Genomic DNA, 24,555 nt, shown 5'->3' on the forward strand with positions numbered 1-24,555 from the left:
TTTGATTAATGGACATTAAAAACAATTGGCATTTAAAGCCCTGGAAAGCTCATGAGAGTTTTAGTTAGAAATTACTTTTTTGAAGTCCCATTCTCTTAGTGTCACATAGTAGAACAGGTTTTAGTAGGGAGGCATAGAGTATATTCCTCCTCTGAAACTTGGGGCATGAACTGACCCTAAAGTCCTTTCACAGAGGAGCAGTTCCTTTTTCAGACCCAGAAAAATTTCCTCTTTTCCTTGAGACAGCACTGAGGTTTTGGCTATTTTGAATGCCTGCTAACCAGAGCTGTGGGTGCTGGTGCCAGGTGAGAGAGACACAAACACATAACACAATGGGTTATGATTCAGTGACTGTGACAAACTGGGCAGTGGTTTTCTCCTCACATGTCCAGAGCTCTGCACGTGATGCTGGTGTCACTGTTAGAGCTAAGTGAGGTCATTAATTATCATGCAAAACTGCATTTTGAACTCAGCTCTCAGGGTGGGAAAAGGGAAGGTTTGATGTGTGGGCTGCTACAGCTTCATCATACATTGGCCAAAGGTTTGCTGCGATTTCTTCTGCTGGGAGATTTAAGGATTGAGCACTCTGGTTCAAAACTATTTTAAGCACTTGAGCCTTTTCTGTTCTGCTTGATGAAGATGGTTTTATTTTGGTAATATATAAAAATTTTGATTAATGACACAGTTGTATTCATGTTTAGGATTGTCCCAGTCAGAACTGATGTCCTGAAGCTTAACAAGGGTAGGCTGTGGCTGCCCCATCCCTGGAAATGCCCAAGGCCAGGCTGGATGGGGCTTGGAGCAGCCTGGGATAGTGGAAGGATGAGCCTTAAGGTCCCTCCAAGCCAAAACATTCTGGGATTCCATCAGGTGGGGCATTAGCACCCTGAAATCTGCAGCTTTTATACAGCCAAGAGAGAGTCAGGCCTTGTGCAATAAATGTACACTCCAAGTTGGTGTTTTCCTTGGTTATCTATTGTGGGTCTTTAGGAATAGAGCTCTCTCCTAAAAACTTCCTGCAGAGATCTGGAGTTCCAGAATAACAGCTGAAGGTTTTTTGAGCAGTCATGCGGATGCAGCGGCTGCATTAAGAGCAAGAGTGGGATGCAGAGAGGTGAGTGTTCCTTAATGCAATTTCCTGCCTCAGAATAGTTGAAGGAATGGTCAGCAGAAGGAACATGACTGAGCCATTGCTCAGGAATCCTGCAGTGCCTCCCATCAGCTGGTGCCTGGCCCCTCTGCAGTCCCATGTCTGAGCACGGGCCTGGTGTGGCTTTGCCAAGGTAACCACTTTTTTGGCAGGTTTGTCACCAGAATGGGATTTGGGAAATCCTGCTGCCCCACCTGGCTTTTGAGTCACTGTGACCTTACACTGATTGTCTGCTCTGTCTCATGCCCTGGGGTTATGCTGGGGGTCCTGGACCCGGGCAGTGTAACCACTACACTGTGACATAATTAACTTCAGCAACCACACGTGCTAATTACAAGGTCATGCCTGCCAATAAAGCACTGAGTCAAACACAAGGATGTGAGTGGTTGGTGACTGAAATCCTTCCCAACAGCTACTGCCAAAGGAATGTCTGGTTCCCAATCTCTTTGTTATCAAATGGAAATGGGAAGGGCTTTAAAACGAAGCCACTTGTGCCTGTGGGAATGGAGGTGTGCTCACAGGGCTCACTGTCCTTATAACCCAGCAGTTTCTTCCATGGTTTTCCTAATACTAATTTTTTTTTCCTACTGAAATCCATACTGCAATTCCTGAAGTGTTTCTCGTGCCTCTTTAATTTCCCCCTGGATCACTGGCAACATTACTGAGGTGCCCTTTGACTGCACTGCATGAGGTGGTATCTTAGGAGTATCGTGCACGTAACACACTTTGTTGCAGGAGGTGACTCGCTCTGTCCTTCATTCTCCATCCATGACAAGCACCTGATGGCTCTTCTCCTCGGGGATCATGTTCTCCATACCAACTTTGGGTTGCAAATATTGAGCAAAGAGTTAAAAATCTCTTGGGAAGAGGGTGGGAAGCTCCCACACAGCATGTGGTGGGAGTGGGATGGATCCTCCCAATCTTTCCTAAGGAGAATGGGAGCTGTGTAAATGCTGTGAGTGGGGAATTTTCTATGTAAATCCATAATTGTGTGGTGGGTGCTTTAAGGGTATAACCAACTGGTTTTACTCGAAGTAAAACAAATACTTGGGGCATTCAAAACATTCAGGAAAACAGCAGGACACCAGGAAGTCGGTTTTACCACAGAATCCCAGAATGGTTTGGGTTGGAAGGGACCTTAAAGCTCATTCCAAAACCCATGGGATTATACAGGTGTAGATGCTGTACCTGGTGCCTCTGGTGTAAGGAGGAATGCAAATAGGTGCACATACCTGCTGGTGCTGTACAGCTCGTTTGCCTTATACTTTAAATCCTAAAATTCACCAGGAAAGAATAAACTGTGTGTGGGATCTGTGGGGCTGCTTTACAAGCAGCTGACTTTAGTCTCTCCATCGACTTGTTGGGGATCAGGCTTGGGGGTTTCAGGCTCAGCATTTGTTCTATTCCCCACATCAAAACCCTTCACCTCAGCCTCAGGTTTCATTTATAATATTTATTTATAATTTATCTTAAGTCTTTTTACCAACTCATGTCTCTGTCCTGTGATGGCAAGTGGGGCTTGTATTTGAGGTTTTTAGGAACTTTTCCCACCGATGGAGGCTTGGACTGGTGATGTTTTGAGAAGAACAGTGTGGCCCATTTTTGGATCCAAGGTGCCATCCAGCACAGAGACCCCAGCGAAGAGCTGGATCCCCCATTTCAGGTTGCTGGAGCAGAACTGAAGGAAGCACTGCTGAAGCCTGAGGTGCTGGGGTGTCATATGGATCCCCCATTTTTCCCTCACCATTGATAATTTCATTTGAGGCCAGCACCCCAAAGTGCACCAAAGCTGCAGGCTGGGCACCTCATGTCCCCAAACCCACTGTCCCCTCCTGTCCCCCTGGACTGTGAAGGAACCAACATCTCCCCTTAGCCGCCTCACATCCCCTCCTTGCTGTGAGAGAACCAATGCCCCCTTTCTTGTGTCCCCTCATTGTGTCATGGTGGACCCAAGGCCATCTCCCCTCACGTCCCCTCACTAATCCCAAGGCTGTGCTGCCTCCTCAGTGCCCTCACGGTCCTCAACATCATCTCCCCTAATGTCCCCTCACTGAGTCCTGGGATTTGAGGGACCCAGTGCCACCTTCCCTCATTATCCACTCACATCCCCTCGTGTGTCTCCACGCCATCTCCCCTCAGGGGCTCATGAGGGCTCGACCGCCATCTCCCCTCAGGGTCCCTCGCCGGGTCACGAGGATGGCGGGGGCGGGCTGGGTTCGGCTCCACTCGGCTCTGTTCGGCTCCACTCGGCTCTGTTCGGGCGAGCTGGGCCCGGTTTGTCTCCGTTCGGCCGGGCTCGGCCGGTCCCTCATCCCCGGGGGGGGCGGTCCCGTTGCCGGCCCAGGGCGGGCAGCGCCGCTCGCTCCCTCCCTCCGTCCCTCCCTTCCTCCCTCCCTCCTTTCCCGTGACCTCAGTTCCCGGCGGAGCGCGGCAGCACCACGGCTGTGCTCCGCTGTGCTCCCGCGGGGCCCGCTCGCCCCCGCGCCCGGCCATGGCGCGCTGAGCGCCGCGGAGCCGCCAGCCCGGGGCCGGCCGGGGCAGCCGGCAGGACGGAGCCGGCAGGACGGAGCGGGCCCGGCGGGCGGGACGGCGCTCGGCCTGCGCCGGGCGGGCGCGGTGGGCGGCGGCGGGCGGAGGCGCCATGGAGCCGGCGGAGGTGAAGGACCGCATCCTGGAGAACATCTCCCTCTCCGTCAAGAAGGTGAGAGCGGGAGCGCGGCGGGGGCTGCGGATAAAGGCCTGGGGCCAGCCCTGGGCTGGGGCTGCGGGGTTGGGGACAGCCCTGGACGCCGGTGTAGGCCGGTGCTGGGGTGGCGGTGTGGTGGACAGCCCTGTGAGGGTGGGGACACCCCTGTGCTGGGTCTGGGGACAGCTGGGAGGACACTCCTTCTGCCGGGGCTGTGGGATTGGGGATGGCTCTGGGGACCCCGCTCTGCAAGCGCTCTGGGCCTGGGGACATCCATGGGGACCCCATCGGCTGGTGCTGAGGACAACTCTGGGACCCCTTCCTGTCCTGGGGCTGGGGCTGTGGGCCTGGGGACTCCCCTCTGCTCAGGGGTGCCCGTGGAGCCTGTGGCTGCAGAGGCACTGATGGGACACCGATGGTACAGAGGTACACTCTGGGACAGGAGTGTGGGGTCAAGGGCACTCAGTGTCCCCTTTGACAGAGTTGGACATTTTTGGGGGTATTTTTGGAGACCCTCTGTGCTGAGGGTGTGAGGTTGGATGCAGCCCTTCTGGTGATGGAGGGGTGTGGAGACACCCTGCCATAGGGACACTGGCAGGGTCACCCCCAGGACCCTCTGTCTTAAATGGTTGGGATATACTGGGATTCTCCTGCCCAGGGTTCCTGTTTTCAAAGGACAGGATTGAGGGGACCCTGTTTCCTGGGGCTCTGTTCGGGAGGGGTTTGGAGTCCAGCCTAAAACCATTGTTTGTAGAGGTTCTTCCAGCCAGGCATGTCCTGTGGGGGGCACAGGATAGAGGGGCAGGACCTGGGACATTCTCCCCATGGACACAGGGCATGTGTGGTTCATTCCTGTGCCCTGCTCTGTGCCCTCAAAACAGTGCTCTGAACACATCCTCTCACCTTCTGCATGCCTCTCATTTCTCCTGGGATGGTTCCTTAAAGCCCATCCTGTTGGTGGAGGCATCCATGAGCTGGCACAGAGGGGACCAGGATGCTGGAATCTTTGGGAAGGCCAGAGGAGTGACTTGTAAGGACATGCCAGAAGTTTTGGGTTGGCCCACACATGAGCTCCAGCCAACCTTGAAAAAGAACTCCTGCTCCATTTGAGGAGGCAATGGGAGTTTCATTTGTGTTTGTCCCAAGTTTTAGGGGAAAGGCTCTGTGTACTTGCTGTTGTTTCTTCAGTTGTTGGGTTTCCTCTGCCTTATGGAATAGGAGTTTTCCTGTGCTCTGCAGCGTGTCCTGACACAGATTCATCCATGAAAACTTGTTTTATGAAGACCAGCACGAGTGAATTCCAGGTGTTATTAAGAAAGGCATGGCTGGACACTGCCTCTGGGGTGTAAGATGGATGTGCAAACCTCTCCCAGCTTTTTTCTTCCATGGATGGCCCTAACCTCTGGTCTCTTGCCTTTTTTTGTTCTCTAAAAATTAAGGATAATCTTACATCTGTCTGGAAATCAGTGGATGTTCAGTCTGCTCTAAGCTCTGTTGCAATGCTTCTGCCTCAATCCCTGTATGTATAAGGAATACAACTTCACACACAGGATTGGTTGAATATAATTTATTTGCATTCAGAAAATCCTTGGAAGATCATGTTTGGAAATGCTAAAAAATCAACGTGATGTTTATTTCAATTACTGTTGTGACTGAAGAAGACTCTTCAGCTCTAGCTCTGCCAACACACCTTGGCCTGCCTCATCTCTGCCAACTCCTGTCTTGGTCCAGCAGTGAAAATTTTGGGATTTTCTAATCCTCTCTGTTCATTCTCATTCAGAGCAAAACTCAGGGAAGTGCAGGAGCCTACTTGAGGCTGATGGATTCATTTCTACCGTCCCAGTGAAACCAAACTCAGGCCATGGTGAAATTCCACCCTGCTTTTTTACTGCTAGGATGCAGTTCTCCTTCTTCAGGGAAATCCCTATGGAGCTGCTGTTTTTTCCCAGTGCTTACCTCTCCCACTTCAGCCTGAAGTCCCTGGTACTCTTTTTCTCTGTGAGTGGCAAGAGCAAAGTATTAGGTTAAAGGAGCAAGTGGCTTTGTGCTGGGAAATCCTACTCTCCATCATCCTCGTCTTGAGTAACTCCTTGGCACTGGAATTTTGTCATGGGGCTTGGAAGAGTTTTCCAAGCATCCTTCCTCTGATTTCAAAAGCTTCCTCACAGTGTGGGTTGCTCACTCCTTACTTTGATCGCTGGTGCAGGTGTGGAATGGAGGATTTGGATGTGTCTATGGTGATGGTTTTCTCAGCTGCAGACCCAAAGAGGAGGAAACAATGCCTTATTATTATCATCATGGAGTTGCCCAGGGAAGAGCACCCTGTGCTCAGCAGCCTCAGATGGGGAAGGAGAGGAGCAGCAGCACAGCCCTGGGAATGGTTTGACACTCAGGGCTGTGACTGCACCTGGCTGTGACTTCAGCTTTTACCAGGTACTGCTGGATTTTAGGGATGGGGGAATCAGAGCACAAGCAGTGGGTGAATTCTGTACAAATCCACAGGAAAAAAATGCTTCAATTCCAAGCAAATCCCTCAAACCTCAGTGAACAGGACTGATTATCTTGTTTTCCTGGAAAGACATGAGGGATGGAGCACAGATGGAAAAGTGGCAAGTGTGCTTGGAAAGGGAAATTCCAGCCTGTGGGGTTCTCTGTGTGCTTCCCAGGTACCAGGGGGAGATCAGTGGTATCTCTGCTGTGGATTTCAGAGGTGTGAGGTTGGAGGTGTGAAGTCAGGCCTCTACTGAAAAAAGTGAGGCAAAACACCTAATTTAGACAAAATAGACTTCTCCAACCAGAGAGATGTCAAGAGGTTTCTGCTCTTGGTAGCTTCAGGAGAGGCTGGGAAAGCTCAGCACTGGGGAGCTGGGTCTTTGCTTCAGTTCCAAGGGAACTGAGAGAATGGTTTTGATTTCCCATCTACAGCTTGTCCTCTGAGTCCTCCCTGGGAGGACTGTAAATGAATTCACAGGGTGATGCTTTCTGCACACATGGACAGTGTTACTTCCATCTTCTGACCGTTTATTTTCTCTTACGCCACTCAGTTCCCCTTCTCCTAAGAGGGCGGTGCTCCAGCTCAAATTACTGCACAAATTGATGCCTAACCCTTGTTTTTTGTGAAGATTTAGGACTTTTTTGGGGCAGAGGGCTGGGGATAGACATGTTATAGCTCAGTGTGCAGACTGTAGTTCACTCAAGTCCTTGTTTCCATCTAGGAGATGCTGCTGTGTGTGGTGGCAGTGGGATGAGAGCAGCTTCCTGGTGCTGCCTAGGTGAACTCTAAACATACCAGAAATGCCAACAACTTCAAATCCATCCTTGGCCAAGCATCTGCTGGTAGCCAGGAGCTGTCACAGGTTCCCTGGTCCATGAAGCTGGTGGTTTGTGTTCTCTTGGGTTTCCTTGAATACTCCCTGTTTGCAGGAGGGGTTTAGTGCTCTCCTACCTGGGATTAGGTGGTGAAAATGCAAAGTCCTTAAACAATGTTACTGCTGACAATTCCAGGAGCTGAATGTAAAATCAGAAAAGAGCTTAGAATCCCAGATTTTGGGACTCCTCTCTGGTTTTCAGGCTGTTCTGCTGGCTTTGAAGGACACACATTGCCATGAACTCTGGAGCAGCTGATTCTTGGTGCATGTCAATCAGGTGGAGCAATGGTTTTTTGCTGACTTCACGGGAGTTGTTGCCAAAAGCTCTGGCTCTGCTCTGTTTCTGCACAACTTTGGGAAGGTTTCCACTGCTCTCACAGCAAGTTAATGCTGACCCTTTGATGCCTATCTCTGGGTTGGATTTTTAGCCCTGTACCTCTGAAATGCCTTTACAGTCTCCTGTGCTGCTGAGCTCTGCCTTGTGACACCTTTGCTTCTCCTGCACAGCATTGTGTTTGGGCATGGCTTAGTGCCCCCATGTCCTGGAGAGGAGCAGGGAGTGCTGGAGTGGAGCATCCTTACTCAAATCACACAGGGAATGTGCTCATCTCTGCCTGGCTGGATTTATTTAGCCCAGCTGCTGTGGACACAGAGGCAGCAGCAGATTGGGTTCTGCAGGTACCTAAACTGATGTTTGTCCTCCATAACACCCAAAATCAGCTCTGGAGCTGAGGGTGGACAAGGCTGTGGTAACATTTTGGAAATTAGAAAATCCCAATTGTTCTCCCCCCTCTAACACAAAGCGTTTTGCTAGGAGAGCAGCTGGTTTAGGAGGGTGAATTTGGCCATGGTTTTCCCAGGGAGCTAAAGGAAAGCCTCCAAGCCTCTCTGCCTCTGATTGCACAATTTTGGTGGCTGTTGAGTGCTTTCAGCTTTCCCCACTTCTGGTGAACTGGTCCAAGAGGTGTGACTGAACTAAGCAGGGGCTGGAGGCTGTGGGCAGTGGGGAGGGACTTGGAGCTGTGATACACAGTGTGTGAGAGCAGTACCTTGCTTGCTTCTGGTGTGTTTGCCACTGGACTTGGGGTTTTTTCCCCATAAAATCTATTTTTTCTATTATGCTGAGCATGTGACCTTCCCACCTGCCTTTGGTTAGTTTACTAGTTAACTTTGTTAGCTAGTTAGTTAACTTTGCTGTGGGTTTCAGGCTTGTGTCAGGCTCCTGGCTCTCCACATCTCCAGGCTGCTCCAGTGGCACTCGTGGTGCCTTCCAGGTGCTGACGCTCTGAATGTGCCTGGTGTGTTTTTTCTGGAAAAAGCCCCAAGATCCAGACAAAGTGCATGAAGTGGGGAGCTGGGCACTGAGGCCAGTGCTGGTTTGTAAGGAGTGTTGAGCCAGATCATGTGTGTGACCTCCAAAACGTCCTGCTAGAGCTGGAGTTTTAGGCCTTTGTGTTGTACAAGTGTATGAGAGAGACTGGCACCCCTGCCATGACATTCAGCCTGCATTTATGGATGCTATGGAAAACTAGGAGTTTTCTAGGCACAGGAGTTCAGCCTCCTCTTTATCCATTTGCCACTGAATGTCTGTACCCTCTGAGCAGGTGTGAAAGTGGCAGTTCTGAGGTGTCTGTCCTGGCCCTTCCTGCTGTGTCACTGAGCTGACATTGCTTGGGACAAGGTCACTTGCCCTTTCTCGTGCTCCTGGAGCTCCAGGATTGCTCCTGAGGGTGCTGAGCTGTTGCAGATGGGGAAAACCCCTCATCTCAGACCATGTGCTGTGGGTGAGAATGAGGGTTTTGGAGCACCTCTCCCCTCTTCCACCCCAGTTAAAGAGCTGAGGAATGCAAAGGATGTTTGTTGTTCTTTCATCATGTTTGTCATGCCAAACACGGAAATACCAAGCAGAACAAGTGAAATGGAATTGATGCTGGAAAGCTGCTGGTGAAACATCTGCAGGGCAGATTTACAGAGGGGAGATGTGGACTCAGTTGGGTTGTGAGCAGCCCTGAACAGGTCAGGAGACTATTTCAGTATTCCAGTGAGATTTTAGAATTACTGAAGGGATATCAAAGCTACCACAAGAATGATTAGATTTGGGAATGGGCTTTCCAGAACAGTTCCCTGATTATTTGTTGGCTTCCCTTGCAACACAGGAGCTCTGCAGATCAGGCTGGAAAGCCTCACACTCATTGAGAGCCACTGTGTAATTATTATGTTATAAAATTGTGCAAGGAAGAGCCTGTCTCGTGTGTGCCAGCGTGGGGTGGAGTGTGTCACTGCTAGAAAAATGAACTTGTGATTGGTAAACAGCAATTAAATCCTCCTCCTCGATGGGAACGAGGTGTAAGTGTTTCCCAGTGGCAGCCAGGTCTCTGTTCCCATTGGACAAACACTTCTGCTCCAGGCTCTCCCAGGTGTGTTCAGCCCGTGGTGTTGTGGCCCTCTCCCTGCGCAGGTTCTGTCCCAGGAGCTCAGACCTGGTGGTGGCTGCAGAGCGGTCCCGGTGAATGCAGGGCTGGGATGCCTTCTGCATGCCAGCAGTGCTTATTTTGGCCACAGGAATGTCTGTAAATAGCCCTGGCTCAGGGCTCCAGGCTGTGCCCCTTACGAGTGGAGTCCTCCATCTGAGCCAGCCTTCAGCCCTTCTTCTGGATTTGGGGCACCAAGGAGACAAGGGGAAGAGCATCTCTCTGGAAACACAGTGATGATGTTTTTAACCCAGTTATTTGCCTCCTTCCTGATCTGCCCAGCTCCAGCCCAGCTGTGTCAGGGAGCTGCTTTGTGGGTGCCTCATGAAGTTTGGTCACCACCTCCCAGACAGGTCTGACTGCAGAGGGAGAAGCTGGTTCAATTATCCATGTGTGTTTTATAACGACTTACAGGAGACTCCATATAAATACTCCATAAAATTCCATTTTCTGGGGCACTGCCACATCACTCCTGCCATCACCACACTCGGGCAGGTGCTGGGATCATCCCTCATCATCCTTGGGGTCGTAATTCCTACAAATTTTCAACTAGGCATTGGATCTTTGAAAAATGGTGCAGCTGGAGTTTGTTCCCCAGTTGGGAAGGCTGTTTCACCCTAACTTCTCTCTGTGTGTCTTCACCCTTCTTCCCAAGCCAGAAACACCTCCCCATCAGCTTTTGCAAGTCTTTCCCCACCCTGGCTGGAGGGATGACTCCACCCAGGAGATCCTGCGGCTTGCTGTGTCTTGTTTCCTCCCTGGACAGGGTGGCTGGGCAGGGATTCACCTGGCTGATGTCTTTTGGGAATTGCGCTCCAGTGAGCCATGCCTGCCCTTGGCTGGGTGCTGGAAGCCTTTGGCAGTGTTTATTTTGGAGGTGGGTTTGCTCTGGGTATCGCCATGGGACCAGGTTTGCCAGCAGCCTCCCCAGGAAGGGGGATGCAGGGGAAGCTGGTTTGGTCTCCATGCAGAGCAGCTAAACGGGACACCAACCTTTGGTGTAACACAGAACAGACTCTTCAAAACCTAAACCCCTTCCTGGGGGAAGATTGGGCTTTTCCAAGGAAGAGAAATCTGTTTTTTAGATGGAGACAGCCAGCATTTGCTAATAGTTTGCACCTTTGGATGACAGGAGTGGGTCCATCCATGGAGAGGGATGGGAGCTGTGCACTGGCTGCAGGAAGGAGCATGACAAAGTTCTGAGTTATTTTGGGGAAAAGGAGGAAAGAAAAAAGAGGAAATACTTCTATTTCCTCATCTCTTCTGCTGTCCAGGCTTGGAGTATCTGTCACGAGGAATTCCTCCAGTCAGAGGCACACACAGGCTCCAAGTTCCCTCCACTCTGACCTCCCCAAGCTGTGTCTCCTTTTTTTCAGTGGTGAGATAACAAAATGCCTGATTTATTCTTGTTCCCCCCAGCTCTCCCCTACAGTTGCATTTCCCCAGTCCAGCACAGAGCCTGCAGAAACACCAGAACCTCCTCCAAGGGTGGCCCAGCTCCCTTGCAGAGCCCACAGCCTGGCTGGGACAAGTTGGGAATTTCTGAAAATAACATATATATTGTCTGTAGTACTGTTGTGGCTCAGCTGAGCTGTTCTTGCTTGTTGCCAGCAAACAGCCATGGCCTATCCAGCTGAGATTACATCCTGGGAGAGTAATCTCCCTGCCTGGATGCCGAGGATGTGTGAGACAGGACCTAAATAGATCCGTAAGCTCTGGGGGCAGGAGGAGGCCTGTGGGTCAGCTGGGAAGGGATATAGGGTTTGGGTGCAAGGGATCTTCCCATCTAGGATTTCTAGCAAAACTGAGGAGAGGCCTCGTTCATGTTGGAGCCAGAAACAGAGCAGAGCTGGGGTTTATTTCTGCTCTGAAGCACTTTGTGGTGGCTGCAGAGGAACCACCAGACTCTGCTGTAGTGTTGGCTGGCAGGGAAGAGGCTGCTCACCATTGGGGAACTTGGTTGTGCAGCCACCATGGCACTGCTGGGCAAGGTTCTCCCTGTGGTTACTGCCTTTAGGGTCCTCTCAAAACAACGGCTACACCCTGTGAGTAAAACCTACAGCAGAGTTTAGCAAGCTGAAGGATCACAAAAAACTTTAATGCTGGGTATGAGTGTTTTGGCACTTCAGCCTGCTCCTCATGGGCTGGAGAAGGGCATTCCAGCCATCCCATCTCTTCTTTCTTCAGCTGCAGAGCTACTTTGCTGCCTGTGAAGATGAGACACCAGCCATCAGAAACCATGACAAGGTCCTGCAGAGGCTCTGTGAACACCTGGACCACGCTCTGCTCTACGGGTGAGCCTGGAGCCTGCCTCTGGAATGCTGCATTTCCCCATGGCAAAAGCCTGGTGTGCAGCCTCAGCATGAGGAAAGCATCTAGGCAGGGATTGGGGTGGGATAAAGAAGCTTTTGCTTAATTTTCCTCTGGGATTTTTCTTCCTCCAGACTGCAAGATCTCTCCTCGGGGTACTGGGTGCTGGTGGTTCACTTCACGCGCCGGGAAGCCATCAAACAGATTGAAGTGCTGCAGCACGTGGCCACCAACCTGGGCCGCAGTGAGTACTCACAGTGTCCCCAGCTCTGGCTTTGGGGACACTGGGGAGCCCCAGCTTGTGCTGAGGAGTTGGGGCTGCTGGTGGATAGAGGGAGCCGTTGAAATCTGGGTTGCAGGCGAAGGAATAGTGGAATCATTAAAGCTAGAGAGGACCTCTAGTCCTCAACTCCTGCCATTAGCCCAGCACTGCCATGTCCTTCCATGTCCTAGGCCTGTACTGGTGAGAGCAGAGCTGAGCACAGACTCTACTGTCACCTCTCTCTGCACCAGAATTTGTGTCAAATCTCACCTGGGCTGATTCACAGTGATTCTCCCTCTGCCTCTCCCATCTCCCAGCATTACTGGCAGGGTTCCCATCCTGCTGGAGAGACACAGCTGTGTGGCTACTTCTTTACCTGTCTCTCACCAATTTGACTCCAAATCATGAATCTCTAACTGGCATTTCCCCTCCCACCCCCCCAAATTTCCCTCATAGTTGCTCCCCTCAAATGATACAAATGAGTGATCTGAGGGGTTTTAACTCACTTGTGACTATTTCTAGGCTTGTGTCACTTCTCAGGTGTTTCCAGATACATCTCTCTGCTGCTCTGTTTCCAGGCCGGGCCTGGCTGTACCTTGCCCTTAATGAAAACTCCTTGGAGAGCTACTTGAGGCTGTTCCAGGAGAACCTCAGCCTGCTGCACAAGTACTATGTCAAGTGAGTATCCCAGCTCCTTCTCCTTTTGGCAACGTTTGACATCCCTCCATGTCAAAAGCCAGCCTGAACTTGCCAGTGGGGGACAAGCAGTTGATGAGGGTTTGATTTTTTTTCCTTGTGGGATTTACATGATTAATTTGAAGGTCCTAGATGTGAATGCACTGTCCTCCTATCTCAGTGAGGCACTTCAAGCATCTCTCCTAGTTCCTGCTTTTACTCTGCAGTCCCCTTTACGTTTTCCATGATTTCTGAGGAGCTGCTGAGCTCCTGTCCAGACACCCAGCTTTGCTGGACACCTGGAAGTGTGGCTGTAGCTGAGTTTGGGGACAGCACAGAGTGGCTGCCCATGGAGGCAAGTGGACTGCCAGCTCCAGGGCTGAGCTATGGCAGCTCAGAGACGCCCCCAAAGAAACAGAAGAGCCCTTGTAGCTGCTCCTTCTCTTTCCCACATCTGTAAAGCTCTTTTGTTCCTCCCTGTGGCAGGAATGCCCTGGTCTGCAGTCATGATCATCTGACCTTGTTCTTAACACTGGTGTCTGGACTGGAGTTCATCCGCTTTGACTTGGACCTGGTGAGTGTTGGATCTGTTCTCCTGGCTCTGGGAGAGTGGGAATGTGGAGCAGGGCAAGTCCAGGTGGGACAGATCCCACAACTTGGTCCAGGGTGAACCTTCTTGTTGACCTTCAGCTGAAAATGTGATGCTGATGATTTTGGGAAAGACTTTTAGTCTTTGGGGATCCAACAATGGGATTTATTCCTGTTGCTCAGTTCTTCATTGTTTGGAGGAGGAACAAGGCAGCTGCAGGGCAGATTGATGGGGATAAAGGAGCTGAGCTCTGCAAGTGCAGAAACCCTGGTGTCCCTCCAGAAAACACAAATCCACTGAATAACCCTTGGTAACCACTGGGTTTCCTCTGAGATGGACACTGAGAAGGGACCTTCGAGGGGACAGTCCCACTGTTGGGTGGCATTTCCCCCAGCTGTGTCAGTAACAGTGACTGGAGCCTGACTCTCACTGCATTCCCTGCAGGATGCTCCATACTTGGATCTGGCCCCATACATGCCAGATTACTACAAGCCTCAGTACCTGCTGGACTTCGAGGAGCGCCTGCCCAGCTCCGTGCACGGCTCCGACAGCCTCTCCCTCAACTCCTTCAACTCTGTCACCTCCACCAACCTGGAATGGGATGACAGTGCCATTGCTCCATCCAGTGAGGGTCAGTGGGTTTTGGGCACAGTGTGGGCAGGGCTGGGTTGTTCCCACATCCCCTTCACATAAGGGCAGGTTTTAGACTGGAAAAGACCAAAGCAAGAGACCCAGCAGCCAGGCTGGGAGTCCTTCCTGTCTTACATCCTTGGGAGGCAGGACAAGGGGGAATGGGTTTAAACTTAAGAGTTTTAAATGAAAAGATGGGAAATTTAGATTAGGTATTAGGAAGAAATTGTTCCCTGTGAGGGTGGTGAGGCCCTGGCACAGGGTGCCCAGAGCAGCTGTGGCTGCCCCATCTCTGGAAATGTCCAAGGCCAGGTTGGACGGGGCTTGGAGCAGCCTGGAATAGTGGAAGGTGTCCCTGCCCATGGCAGAGGGTGGAATTAGGTCAACTTTAAGGTCCCTTCCAACCCAAACCATTCTGTGCTGATTCTATGCCTCAGACTGGGAGAGAAGGACTTTCCCTGCAGGCACCCCAGGCCACATTCCCATCCTGTGGGTATTAGCAAGAACTGGAGCAATCTCCCCACAGAGTGAAGGCCTTGCCTGCATCTGAATGTGGCTTCCAGGGCTGCAGGGGAAGTTTTAAGTGTTTGTTTCACAGTCCAGGGACCCCCATGTGCTGGCCCTGGTGGAGATTAGTTTCCAGAATCTTCTCTGTGTCTCTGGAATGGGAGAAAGACAGCCAGTGGTCTCGGAGGTGTTGGTTTTTCCTCTTGCTACATCTTGAGCAGCCTGATGGGTGTCCCCAGCCTTCTGGTGGATGGCTGCTTAATGCTCAAGAGAAGAGGACTTTGGAGTAGAGACCCAGGAGATTTTGGAGATGGATTTTGGGTTTGGCATCATCTCAGCCTATTCCATGTGTCCAGGCAGTGGCTATGCTCTGTGTCTCAGTTTCCCCAAGCACAGAGGGGTTTGGTGCTGATGTAGGAATGCTGGATCAGGACCCAGGAGGGCAGGAACTGCTGCTGTTCCTCTGGTGTGGAGGAATTTAACTGTTACCCTGCTCATCATTTCAACAGGAGCATGTCTCTACCCTGAGAGCGTAGGTAGAACTGGGGACTGTAGGATCAGAGGCCGGGTTTTTTCCTTTAATCAGATACCTGGCTTTGCAAACAGTCATGAGTCAAACATCACAGTATCTTTTGGAGGTAAGTGTGAAGTGGGGAAACTGAGGCACATAGAGATTAAATTGCTTCCCAGAAAGGATCAAGCCCTAGGTGACAGTTTATCTAGTTTAGCTTCCCAGCAGCTTGAATAATGAGGCCTTCACCCTTCCCTGGTCCCTTTGTAGCTCCCATAACACCGGTTGTTCCAGAAGGAACAAGCATTAGTGCAGCTGGTTTCCATTCACATCCACATTCCCTATTTTCTCATGTGTTTCAGATACCAATGGACAATTGTTTTGTTTCTTCCCATTCCCATCTCCCTCCCCAAACCCCTTCACACTCTCCCCAAATCCCCACTTCCATCCCCACTACCTGTATTTCTAATCCTGAGTTTTATCCCTCATTTTTGTAGATTATGATTTTGGAGATGTCTTTCCAGCAATGCAGACCATGCCCAGCAGAGACTGGGAAGGTGGGACACGCTCATCTCTTACAGCATTTTGGTTTTCTCTCTGCATTGCTGCCCCCTGAGCTTGCTGCATGTTCCCATGTTTGTTTCTTTAACAACCAACTGCCCTGTCCTGATGGAATTCTGTACAGGCCCAAAATGTGGGATGTGCCAGCTGCCCTCATGCCATGGATTTCCTCTTTGGGGTGAAGCACACAGGGTGCTGATTGAAAAACTGATCCACCATCACTGCTTTCCTGAAAGCTCTGAAAAACAGCTGAACTAATTCTGCTGCCTTTAATTTGGGGCATTTTGCAGTGATTGATTTGGGAAGTTTTGTTTTCCCTGGATCACCCTGTCCTGTGTTAAAACTTCTCCCATGAAGCCACAATGTCCAGCAGATGGCCTTGCTCAGTTAGGGTCCCTACATTATTAATTTTGCCACTTTTTAAACCCACTTACCAGCTACCTCTGGCCTTTATAGCCAAGAGCACTTGTCCTGTTTAAGGGAATTTGTTCTTCCTCCACATGCAGCCCCTGTGCATATCCTCCACTGGAGCAGCATCCTCTCTGCCTCACCCCCAGAGGAAACACACCCACACTCCATCCTTTTAGCTCAAAGCTGGATGGTGCCTGAGGGTACTACCTGAATATTTGGGGAATATATGGGAAAATCTGCCTGAATTCCATGTGGATCGCTCTCAGGCTCTAACATGCTCCCTCTTGCTTTCTTTCTTACCCCACGCCCAGGGATGTCACAGAGGTGGTTTAACCTGTCCCTGGAGGGTACAAACCACATTTCCAAACCCAAGGAGCAGCCAACAGCTCCAGTGTGGGTGTTGTGTGGAGGCTGAAGCCCAGGGGTGCTGGGGGGAGACAGATCCCTCTGGATTTGAGGATTTAAAGCCCAATTGACATCCCTGGTCACACTCTCCTTGCTCCAGGGCTTTTTCAGTGGGAACAAAGTGGCATTTTGGAATCATCCAGCACAAGCTACCTGGATTCGTTTTACAAGGGGTTTCATTTTCCTCCTCAAACCCTACACCCCAAATCAGTCTGCCAGGGCTGTGGTTCTCTTCCCCAGGGGTTTTTCTAGCTGGCTGTGAAAAGGAATCATAGAATCATGGAATGGTTTGGATTGGAAGGGACCTTAAAGATCATCTCGTTCCAATCCTTAGTCATGGGCAGTGACACCTTCCACTACACCAGGAATGGTGCTGGAGAAGAGAAGGGCATGGATAACTTTCCTTTAACCATGATTTTGGATGGATAATAAATAATAATAGTCCAAGCATGACTCCTGCAGCCCTTCTTCACTGCTCTTTTTCCTTCTGAAGACTAACATGGGCCCAGCTGTTTGTGCTCTGCCCTGTCTGTGCTGCCTGCTGTCCTCAGACCCCCGTGAATGTTTGTCCCCTCTCCAGCACACTCCAGCCCCCACGTGTGTCTCATGTGAGCAGAGGAGAGCAGCCAGCTCTGTCAGGATCGCTGCTCCATGGGCTGGCTCTGTGTCTGCCCCTCCAGCTGAGCAAGCACCTTCCCACGGCCCCATGGCAGAGAGAAGCAGCAGCCTCATTGCTCAGGTGGCCCCAAGACCCCTCAGACTCTTCCCACAGACACCACCTCTGTTCCTGCATCCACCTGCTGGCTCCTGGGGGGCTGAGCCGTTGTGTTCAGGCACTCTCTGAACTGCAGAGGGCTGCAGGGTCTCACGCTGGCCTCCCTGTCCCTCCTCAGCAGGAGCTGCTGGCACCCACACAGCGCCCCAAGCCCCCGGCGCGTGGCTCGGTTCGATCTAACTCCATCCAGGAGCCTGAGCTGATCCACGCTGCCCACCTTGTCCCTGCAGACGGAGACCTGACGGACACGCTCAGCTGCCCGCGCTCCACCGCCTCGGAGGCCAATGGCAGCAGGGCCAGGAGCCCCACACAGCGCCACAACCCCTTCAATGAGGACAAGGCTGAGGTGCCATCCTCCTCTGACACCACGCCGGTGCACACGGCTGCCCGGGACAGGGCGGAGGCCACCCCCGAAGGAACGGACCAGTCCGAGAGCTGCACGGAGCTGGAGGTCATCAGGTAGGGACAGGGCTGCTGGCCTCAGGGGGTGACAGGCGTTGAGGGTGTGCCACCTCCTCTATCCCAGCGAGGACAGTCTCTGTGCTGCAGCCTTTATTCAGCCCCGTGAGGCTGGGCTGGGTCCCTTGGGCTGATTCCACATCACCCCCTTTCCCTGCCAGTGTCGGAGGGCTCAGAGTAATCCATGAGCGTTTGTTTGGAGCTCTCTCCAGCTGGTGGCAGCTTTGCAGCAGCTCTCAGCTTGGATCTTCTCTCCCATCCTGTCCCTCCTCCTGTTTGTCAGTGAGCTGTGACCAAACCTGTCGTGGGAGATGCCTCTGCAGAGCTCCTGGCTAGTGTCCTTGTACCCCAAGGGATCCCTCAGAGCCCTCAATCCAGACAAAGAGCTCAAGGCTCTGCTCACACCCAGCATTGAGGACTCCCCAAACCCGCCCAGCAGGGCTGTACTTTGTTCTCATGCCCGGTTTTCCCAGGGAAGGAGCAGAGGAGCTGGGTTTTACACATCATCCCACATGGGAGTCACAGGGAAGGGGAGCACTGGGCTCACTTCCCAAACAGGGGTAACCTGGCAGCAGTTTGGGTGGTGTGGGTGCTAGAACTTCTGCAGCACATCCCATTGTGCTCCAACCTTCATCTCCCTCTTCTGGCAGGTGGGGACATGGCATTCCCACCTCTAGAAACCTCCTCCCTTCCCAGCTTCTTGATCTCAACCAGGGATTTCTCCCACATCACTTAAGCTTCACAACCATTTGTGACCTTTTTACAGCTGAAGGAAAGCCCAAGGTGCTGTGTCAGCAGTGACACCTCTTTTGGGGAGAGGTAGGAAAAGGCGTCCATAGCTTGTCTCATGAAAGCTGGCACGGAGATGGGGGCTCTGCATGGCTGCACACTGAGCGATGTTCTTGATAGAAGAATTTCTCTGCAATAGGGAAAATTGTGAAGGAACATTGTTGGGAAAGGGTTGGACCCCCATGAGTACTGCAGAGTCTAAACAGGTACAGTGGGTGATGTTCTTCTCTGTCACAGGCTAGCCAAGAAGAAGAAGACAGGCAAGAAGAAGAAGGTGAAGCCCGAGGAGGCGGTGAGCAGCCCGGTGCCGGCAGCGCCCGAGGCCAGCGGGGACAGCGGCGTCAATGGGCTCAGCGACAGGGAGGAGCCGCCGAGAGACGGCCCCGCTGCCCCGGCTGGGCCCGAGGAGAGCAGGGAGTGCGCTGCCCTCGGCCCGCTGGCCCTGCGCATCCCCGAGATGAAGGACACGTCCATGGAGAGCGTGGGGCAGCCCCTGAGCAAGGTCATAGACAGGCTCAACGGGCAGCTGGACCCCGGGGGCTGGAACGCCGCCCTGGAGCCCCCCGGGCAGCCCTTTCGGACCGGCACGCCAGGGGAGACCCCGGATGGATCGTCCTCTGGCGACTTTAGTGAGGGGATTTCAGCCCCCATGGACTTCTACCGATTTACCGTCGAGAGTCCAAACACTGCTGCACCAGGTGGTGGCCACCATGACCCTCCAGGGCCTGGCCAACCGCCACATGTTTCTGGTAGCCCTGAGGCTCCTGAAGAAGAAGAAAGCAGAGAGGGAGAAGCAGTTGGGGCAGTAGAGGAACCTGAAAGGGCGAAGGAACCTCAAACTAGCCAGACAGAAACCACCAACACACAGGCTCTCTGTGAGCCCAAGAAGGAGCAGCCCAGCCCTTCCCCAAGCAGCGCTGAGGACTCTGGGGTGGAGGAAGGGCAGGGCAGCCCCTCAGAGCTGACCCATCCCTCCGAGTTCAGGTGAGGAAGGGTTTGCTCAGCAGGGAGAGCATCTTCGAAACAATCTTGAGCTCGAGTTGATGCCTTCCCTTTTGTCCTCGGTTTGTGGGACAAAGCCCATCCTTCTCCAGGAGGCACAGAGGGTCAGAAAGAGGTCTTGGGGAGCTAACAAGTGCCCAAAGCATGGACATGTTCAACAAGGAAGGGGATTGCCCTTCCTGGACTCACCCAGCATCTCATCCATGTCCATCCTCTGCTGTCTCTCTCTGCAGGGTGGATAACAACCATCTCCTGCTGCTGATGATCCACGTCTTTCGGGAGAACGAGGAGCAGTTGTTCAGGGTAAGGGGTCTCCATCAATCAAAGGATCAGCCCTGTGCCTGCATCAGCCCAGGGCTGAGAGCTCCTTTCTTTCCATGCAGATGATCCGAATGAGCACGGGGCACATGGAAGGGAACCTGCAGCTGATCTACGTCCTGCTAACGGATTGCTACGTGTACCTGATCCGCAAAGGTATCTCATCCCGACAGCCTCTGGGCTCAGTGGCAGGGCTGGAGGCTCCATCCATGGCTTGTCCATGGGTTAGACCATCATTGCCTCCACTGCCAGTTCCCTCGAGTCCCCTGGTGACAGCAGGGAGCTCAGATTGGCTTGTCCCCAGGAGCCCTAGGACACGTGTCCCGTGGCTCCGTGCTGCCCAGGACATGGATCGGTTTGCAGGTGCATCGCTGCTGCTGCAGAGGGGGTGCTGTGCCCCCCTTCACGTGGCTGTCTGTGTCTGTGCCAGGGGCAGCGGAGAAGCCGTACATGGTGGAGGAGGCCGTGTCCTACAACGAGCTGGATTACATCTCGGTGAGCCTGGCTGGGGCGGGCAGCCGGGGGAGCTGGAGGCGAGGGGGGTTCAGTTCTCACCTGTCCAGGGGTGAAGGTGCCAGGGGAATCACAGTGGGGTGTGTTTGTGTCCATGGGGAGTGTTCTGGGCAGTGAACCTTTGAGACTGGGAGAGCTGGCAGTCATGCTCCTTCCAGTGCCACCTCTGTGGGTGCCCACCTTGCTCATGTCTTTGCACGGACAGCACTGACCACTGACCCACTCCCTGGGGCCAGAAGCCTGGTCAGCCCTGCTCTGTTGGGATGGCCCCTCATCCATCCCATGCCTGTGTTCCCTGACCACTGCTGTGTGGCACAGGTTGGGCTGGATCAGCAGACCGTGACCCTGGTGTGCACCAACCGGAGGAAGCAGTTCTTGCTTGACACTGCCGACGTGGCTCTCACAGAGTGAGTGGGGAACTGGAGCATGGAACTCTGGAATTCTTGGGCTTGGGGACAAGGGGAGACTCCAGAGACAGCCCTTCATGACAGCCCTGCCACCTGTGAGGGGTTTGTGGGTTGGTTTTTGGTACCCCAGCTGATGGCTAGAAATGCCTCAGGCATGGAAACAAAGAAAGTGTCTTCCCTGGATACACAGTCACCCCATCCCTCAGTCTGAGCTTTGGGACTCCGGGCAATGATGTATCCCTGTGTCACTTGGGATAAGTTGGGATGAGCTCTTGAGTTCCAAGGCATGTCCCCTGGTTTCTGTGTGTGCTAACAGCTCAGGGAGGTGACCTTCAGGTCGTACTGCAGCCTTGTCAGAGATCTCTGCCTCCTTCTCAGGTTCTTCCTGGTCTCCTTGAAGTCAGCCATGATCAAAGGGTGCCGGGAGCCCCCTTATCCCAGTATCCTCACAGATGCCACCATGGAGAAACTGGCACTTGCCAAGTTTGTGGCACAGGAGTCCAAGTGTGAGGTGAGTTTGGGTATCACCACCATCACTGCAGGTTACAGAGGCTCACAGGAGCCTCCCTTGACCTCTCCTGGTTCTTACAGGCCTGCAATGTGGTTGTGCGTTTCTACGGTCTCGTTCACTGGGAGGACCCCATGGATGAGGCGCTGGGACCCGCCAGCAGCAGCTGCTCCTCTGCAGAAAACGCCATCACCAAGGACGGCATCCTGCACTACAAGGCAGGGACCTCCTACCTGGGCAAGGAGCAGTGGAAGCCCTGCTTCGTGGTGCTCAGGTGGGCACTGGGCTGTGGGTCAGGGCTCTTGGGAGAAGGTGCTGGGAGCACTTTGCTGCCCAAGAGCTGCTTGGGAGGTGGAGGGGGCTCATCTTGCCACCTAAAGGGGCCAAGCCACCGGTTTGGTGGCTAAAGCCACCATCTGTGGATGCCCAGCAGCAGGAATGTGACCCCACAGGGCTGCACAGGTGGAGGGCAGGACAGGGGTGGCTGTGGGACCAAAGGCAGGGGATACCAGAGCTGAGCTGACTCCAGTTACCCTCTCTCATCTTCCCAAATGGCAGCAATGGGATCTTGTACCAGTACCCAGATCGCACAGATGTCACCCCTCTGCTCTCCATCAACATGGGGTAAGTGGCACCCAGACTCAGTGGGGATCGAGGAGCTACTTGGGGTACCCAGGGAGGGGTTCCAGGCTGCATCATGACCTGGTCCATGCCCCAGGAATTCCAGCTGCTCCTGCCTGGGGGCTAGTGCCCATTTGTTTTGGCTCCAGTGCATGCCACTGGAAATGGGCTCATTTCCTTCCTTGGATGGGGCCTTGGCCTCTGAAGGGGGATGTATCCCTTCAAGAGCCCTGCTGGGAGACCCACTGTACTCAACTCCAGCTCTCCTGCAATGTGAAGAGCCTGGAGATGGTCCTTGGAGCAATCCCAGGGGATGTCATGGATGGGAAATGAGTGCTGGGAACAAGGGTGAGGTGCTGCCCAGGGAGGGCAGTCAGAGGCTGTTTTCAGGCTCGTGCTGGCCCATCCATCCCACTCATCTCCATCCTCCCCCTCTCTCCCAGCGGCGAGCAGTGCGGGGGATGCCGGCGTTCCAACACCACCGACCGGCCCCACTCCTTCCAGGTGATCCTGACAGACCGGCCCTCCCTGGAGCTGAGCGCCGACAACGAGGAGGACATGGCAGACTGGATGCAGTACTTCTGCCAGGCTGTCTCCAAAGGGGTGAGCTGGGGACAGGCCCTGAGTGGGGGTGCTTCAGCCCCCTCCTTTGCCCAGAGCAGGAGTGTCTGCAGGATGGAGCTGGCAGCTTTATCCTGAGCCAGGAGGGTTTCTCCACAGGGCTCCCCATGGAGCTGGGGCTCCATCCTGCCGGGTTTTACCCTCCCTTCCCCACCCCACGCAGGTGATTCCCCACGGTGTTGCCCCCACACCCTGTGTTCCCTGCTGCCTGGTGCTGACAGATGAGAAGGCTTTCACGTGCCATGAGGACTGCCAGACCAGCTTCTTCCGCTCGCTGGGCACGGCCGAGCTGACGGACGTCACCGCCGTCTCCACAGAGGCCGGCAAGGAGTACTGCATTCTGGTGAGTGCAGGGCTTTGGGACCCCCGGGGCTGGGTGAGCACCCAGGGCTGACACCTGGCCTCTCTCTTGGTGTTTAGGAGTTTGCTCAGGACAGCAAGGAGTTCCTGCCCCCCTGGGTCTTTTATTTTAGTTGCACTACGGAACTGGAGAGGTTCCTGTCAGCACTGAACGTCGTGTGGAGGAACATCTACCAGGTGAGCATGTGGGGCTGCCTCACACCCTCATGGAGTGAGGGAGGGCAGAGGGATGAATTTGTCCCTGTAGGGTAAACCCAGCTTTCCCACAAAGGGCAGGAGAGCCAGGGAGCTCCTCTGGGTCCACATAATCACAGGATGTGGGATCTAGAGCCTGGCAAGACAAGCCATGGGCACCCAGTGCTGGCGAGGGGAGTGGGAGGAATGTGGGTCAGCCCTGCTGTCACCATATCCGTGACACAGGCAACTTTCCCGTGTGGATCTGAGATGGTTTTACAGTGACTGTTGTCTGTCACTCCTGACACCTCACACCCGTTTCAGGTCGATCTCCAGCACAAGGCCATTGTGGATGCTGCTGTGAAGAAGAAATGTGAGGATGCCCAGAGCCTCATTGACAGCGCCTGGCAGCGCAGCGACAGCCTCTGCCGGGGACGGGCCGAGCGGGACCCCTGGTGTTAACCCTGGCCAGGGGAGGACAGCTCACAGGGGGCCATTTCTGGGGGTCAGGGCCTGTATCCAGCCAGCTGGCACCCCAAACCCTCCTGAGATGGCTTGGTCCCCACCAGGGCTGTGCCTGTAGCGTGGATCCCATGCTCTCTGCCGAGCCAGGGACGTGCGGCGTGGGCTGGGGAGCAGCCAGACGCTTCAGCACCTGCGCCTTCCTCCTCATCCAGCTGCCACGGGGCAAATAATTTGCCTTTCACAGAATGGAATCCCAGCAGTAGTGAAGGAGAGGGTGGGAGTGGAGTGGGCTGGGACAAGCATCCCCGTTCTGGTGGGGAGCAGGACTGGGACTTGTTCATTTTTGAACAGGGTTGGGGCGAGGTGGGAACACTCAATCGCTACCGTGCATGTTTTGTTGCTCATACAATCACCGAGGACGGCATCGCTCTGCCTCCTTCTCCTGGAGAGCTCACCTGGGGCCTCCGGACACCACTGAACCACTCACAGCCTGCCCAGGAGGTTTGAGGCTAAGGAAGAAGGAACAGGGCCAAATACTCGTCTTTAAACATGGTTTTAGGAGATCTCAGCAGCCGGTTTGTGGTTTGAACGCTGACCCCGTGCACTGGGGGAGAAGAGATGGAGTCCCACGTTCTTGTTCTTCGGGTGTCCTGAGGGACGTGGTCACGTGGCTGCCACCAAACACGTCCCCATCTCCTCAGCTCACTGCATCCGGGGCCAGCGAGGAGCCATCGCCACTTGCGCTCACAACGAGCACTTTGGGGCAAACCCCAGCTTTTAAATAATATTAACAGTAATAATAATAACCTGGAGACCTTCTCATGTAATATATGTTCACGGGGCCTTTTTCTGGGAGGAAACGTATGTGACTGAATGTATATGTACATACATCTGCTTCCTTTCCCCCCTCCCCAAATAAACAGACCTTGGTAACTCAGCCTTGGCCCCAGGCCAGATTGTGCCAGCAGGGGCTGCTGCTCCTGCCATCGCTTTGGAGCGTGTGGATG

The 24,555-nt window shown here is 53.4% G+C and overlaps 1 protein-coding gene across 4 annotated transcripts; it reads left to right on the forward strand.

Annotated features, from left to right (window-relative positions):
- The first annotated feature begins 20 nt into the window (after nucleotides 1–20).
- On the forward strand, nucleotides 21–24,485 carry PLEKHM2 (pleckstrin homology and RUN domain containing M2). Of its 4 annotated transcripts, none has more exons than XM_033519221.1 (20): nucleotides 3,568–3,851; nucleotides 11,863–11,969; nucleotides 12,120–12,229; nucleotides 12,826–12,925; nucleotides 13,409–13,496; nucleotides 13,956–14,142; nucleotides 15,657–15,716; nucleotides 17,542–17,770; nucleotides 18,797–19,543; nucleotides 19,795–19,864; nucleotides 19,945–20,035; nucleotides 20,184–20,374; nucleotides 20,711–20,799; nucleotides 21,178–21,310; nucleotides 21,391–21,581; nucleotides 21,866–21,931; nucleotides 22,372–22,531; nucleotides 22,713–22,892; nucleotides 22,970–23,086; nucleotides 23,408–24,485. In XM_033519221.1, the coding sequence occupies exons 1-20, from the start codon at nucleotides 3,792–3,794 to the stop codon at nucleotides 23,543–23,545; spliced, it is 3,114 nt and encodes a 1,037-aa protein (XP_033375112.1). In that variant the 5' UTR covers nucleotides 3,568–3,791; the 3' UTR covers nucleotides 23,546–24,485. The 4 variants fall into 4 exon arrangements, with proteins under 4 accessions (XP_033375114.1, XP_033375112.1, XP_015503554.1 ...); XM_015648068.1 differs by having other exon boundaries at nucleotides 20,310–20,374; XM_033519222.1 differs by lacking the exon at nucleotides 15,657–15,716.
- Nucleotides 24,486–24,555: the final 70 nt, after the last annotated feature.

Source organism: Parus major, chromosome 21, assembly GCF_001522545.3.
Source record: "Parus major isolate Abel chromosome 21, Parus_major1.1, whole genome shotgun sequence".
In the NCBI taxonomy this organism is placed as follows: domain Eukaryota; kingdom Metazoa; phylum Chordata; class Aves; order Passeriformes; family Paridae; genus Parus; species Parus major.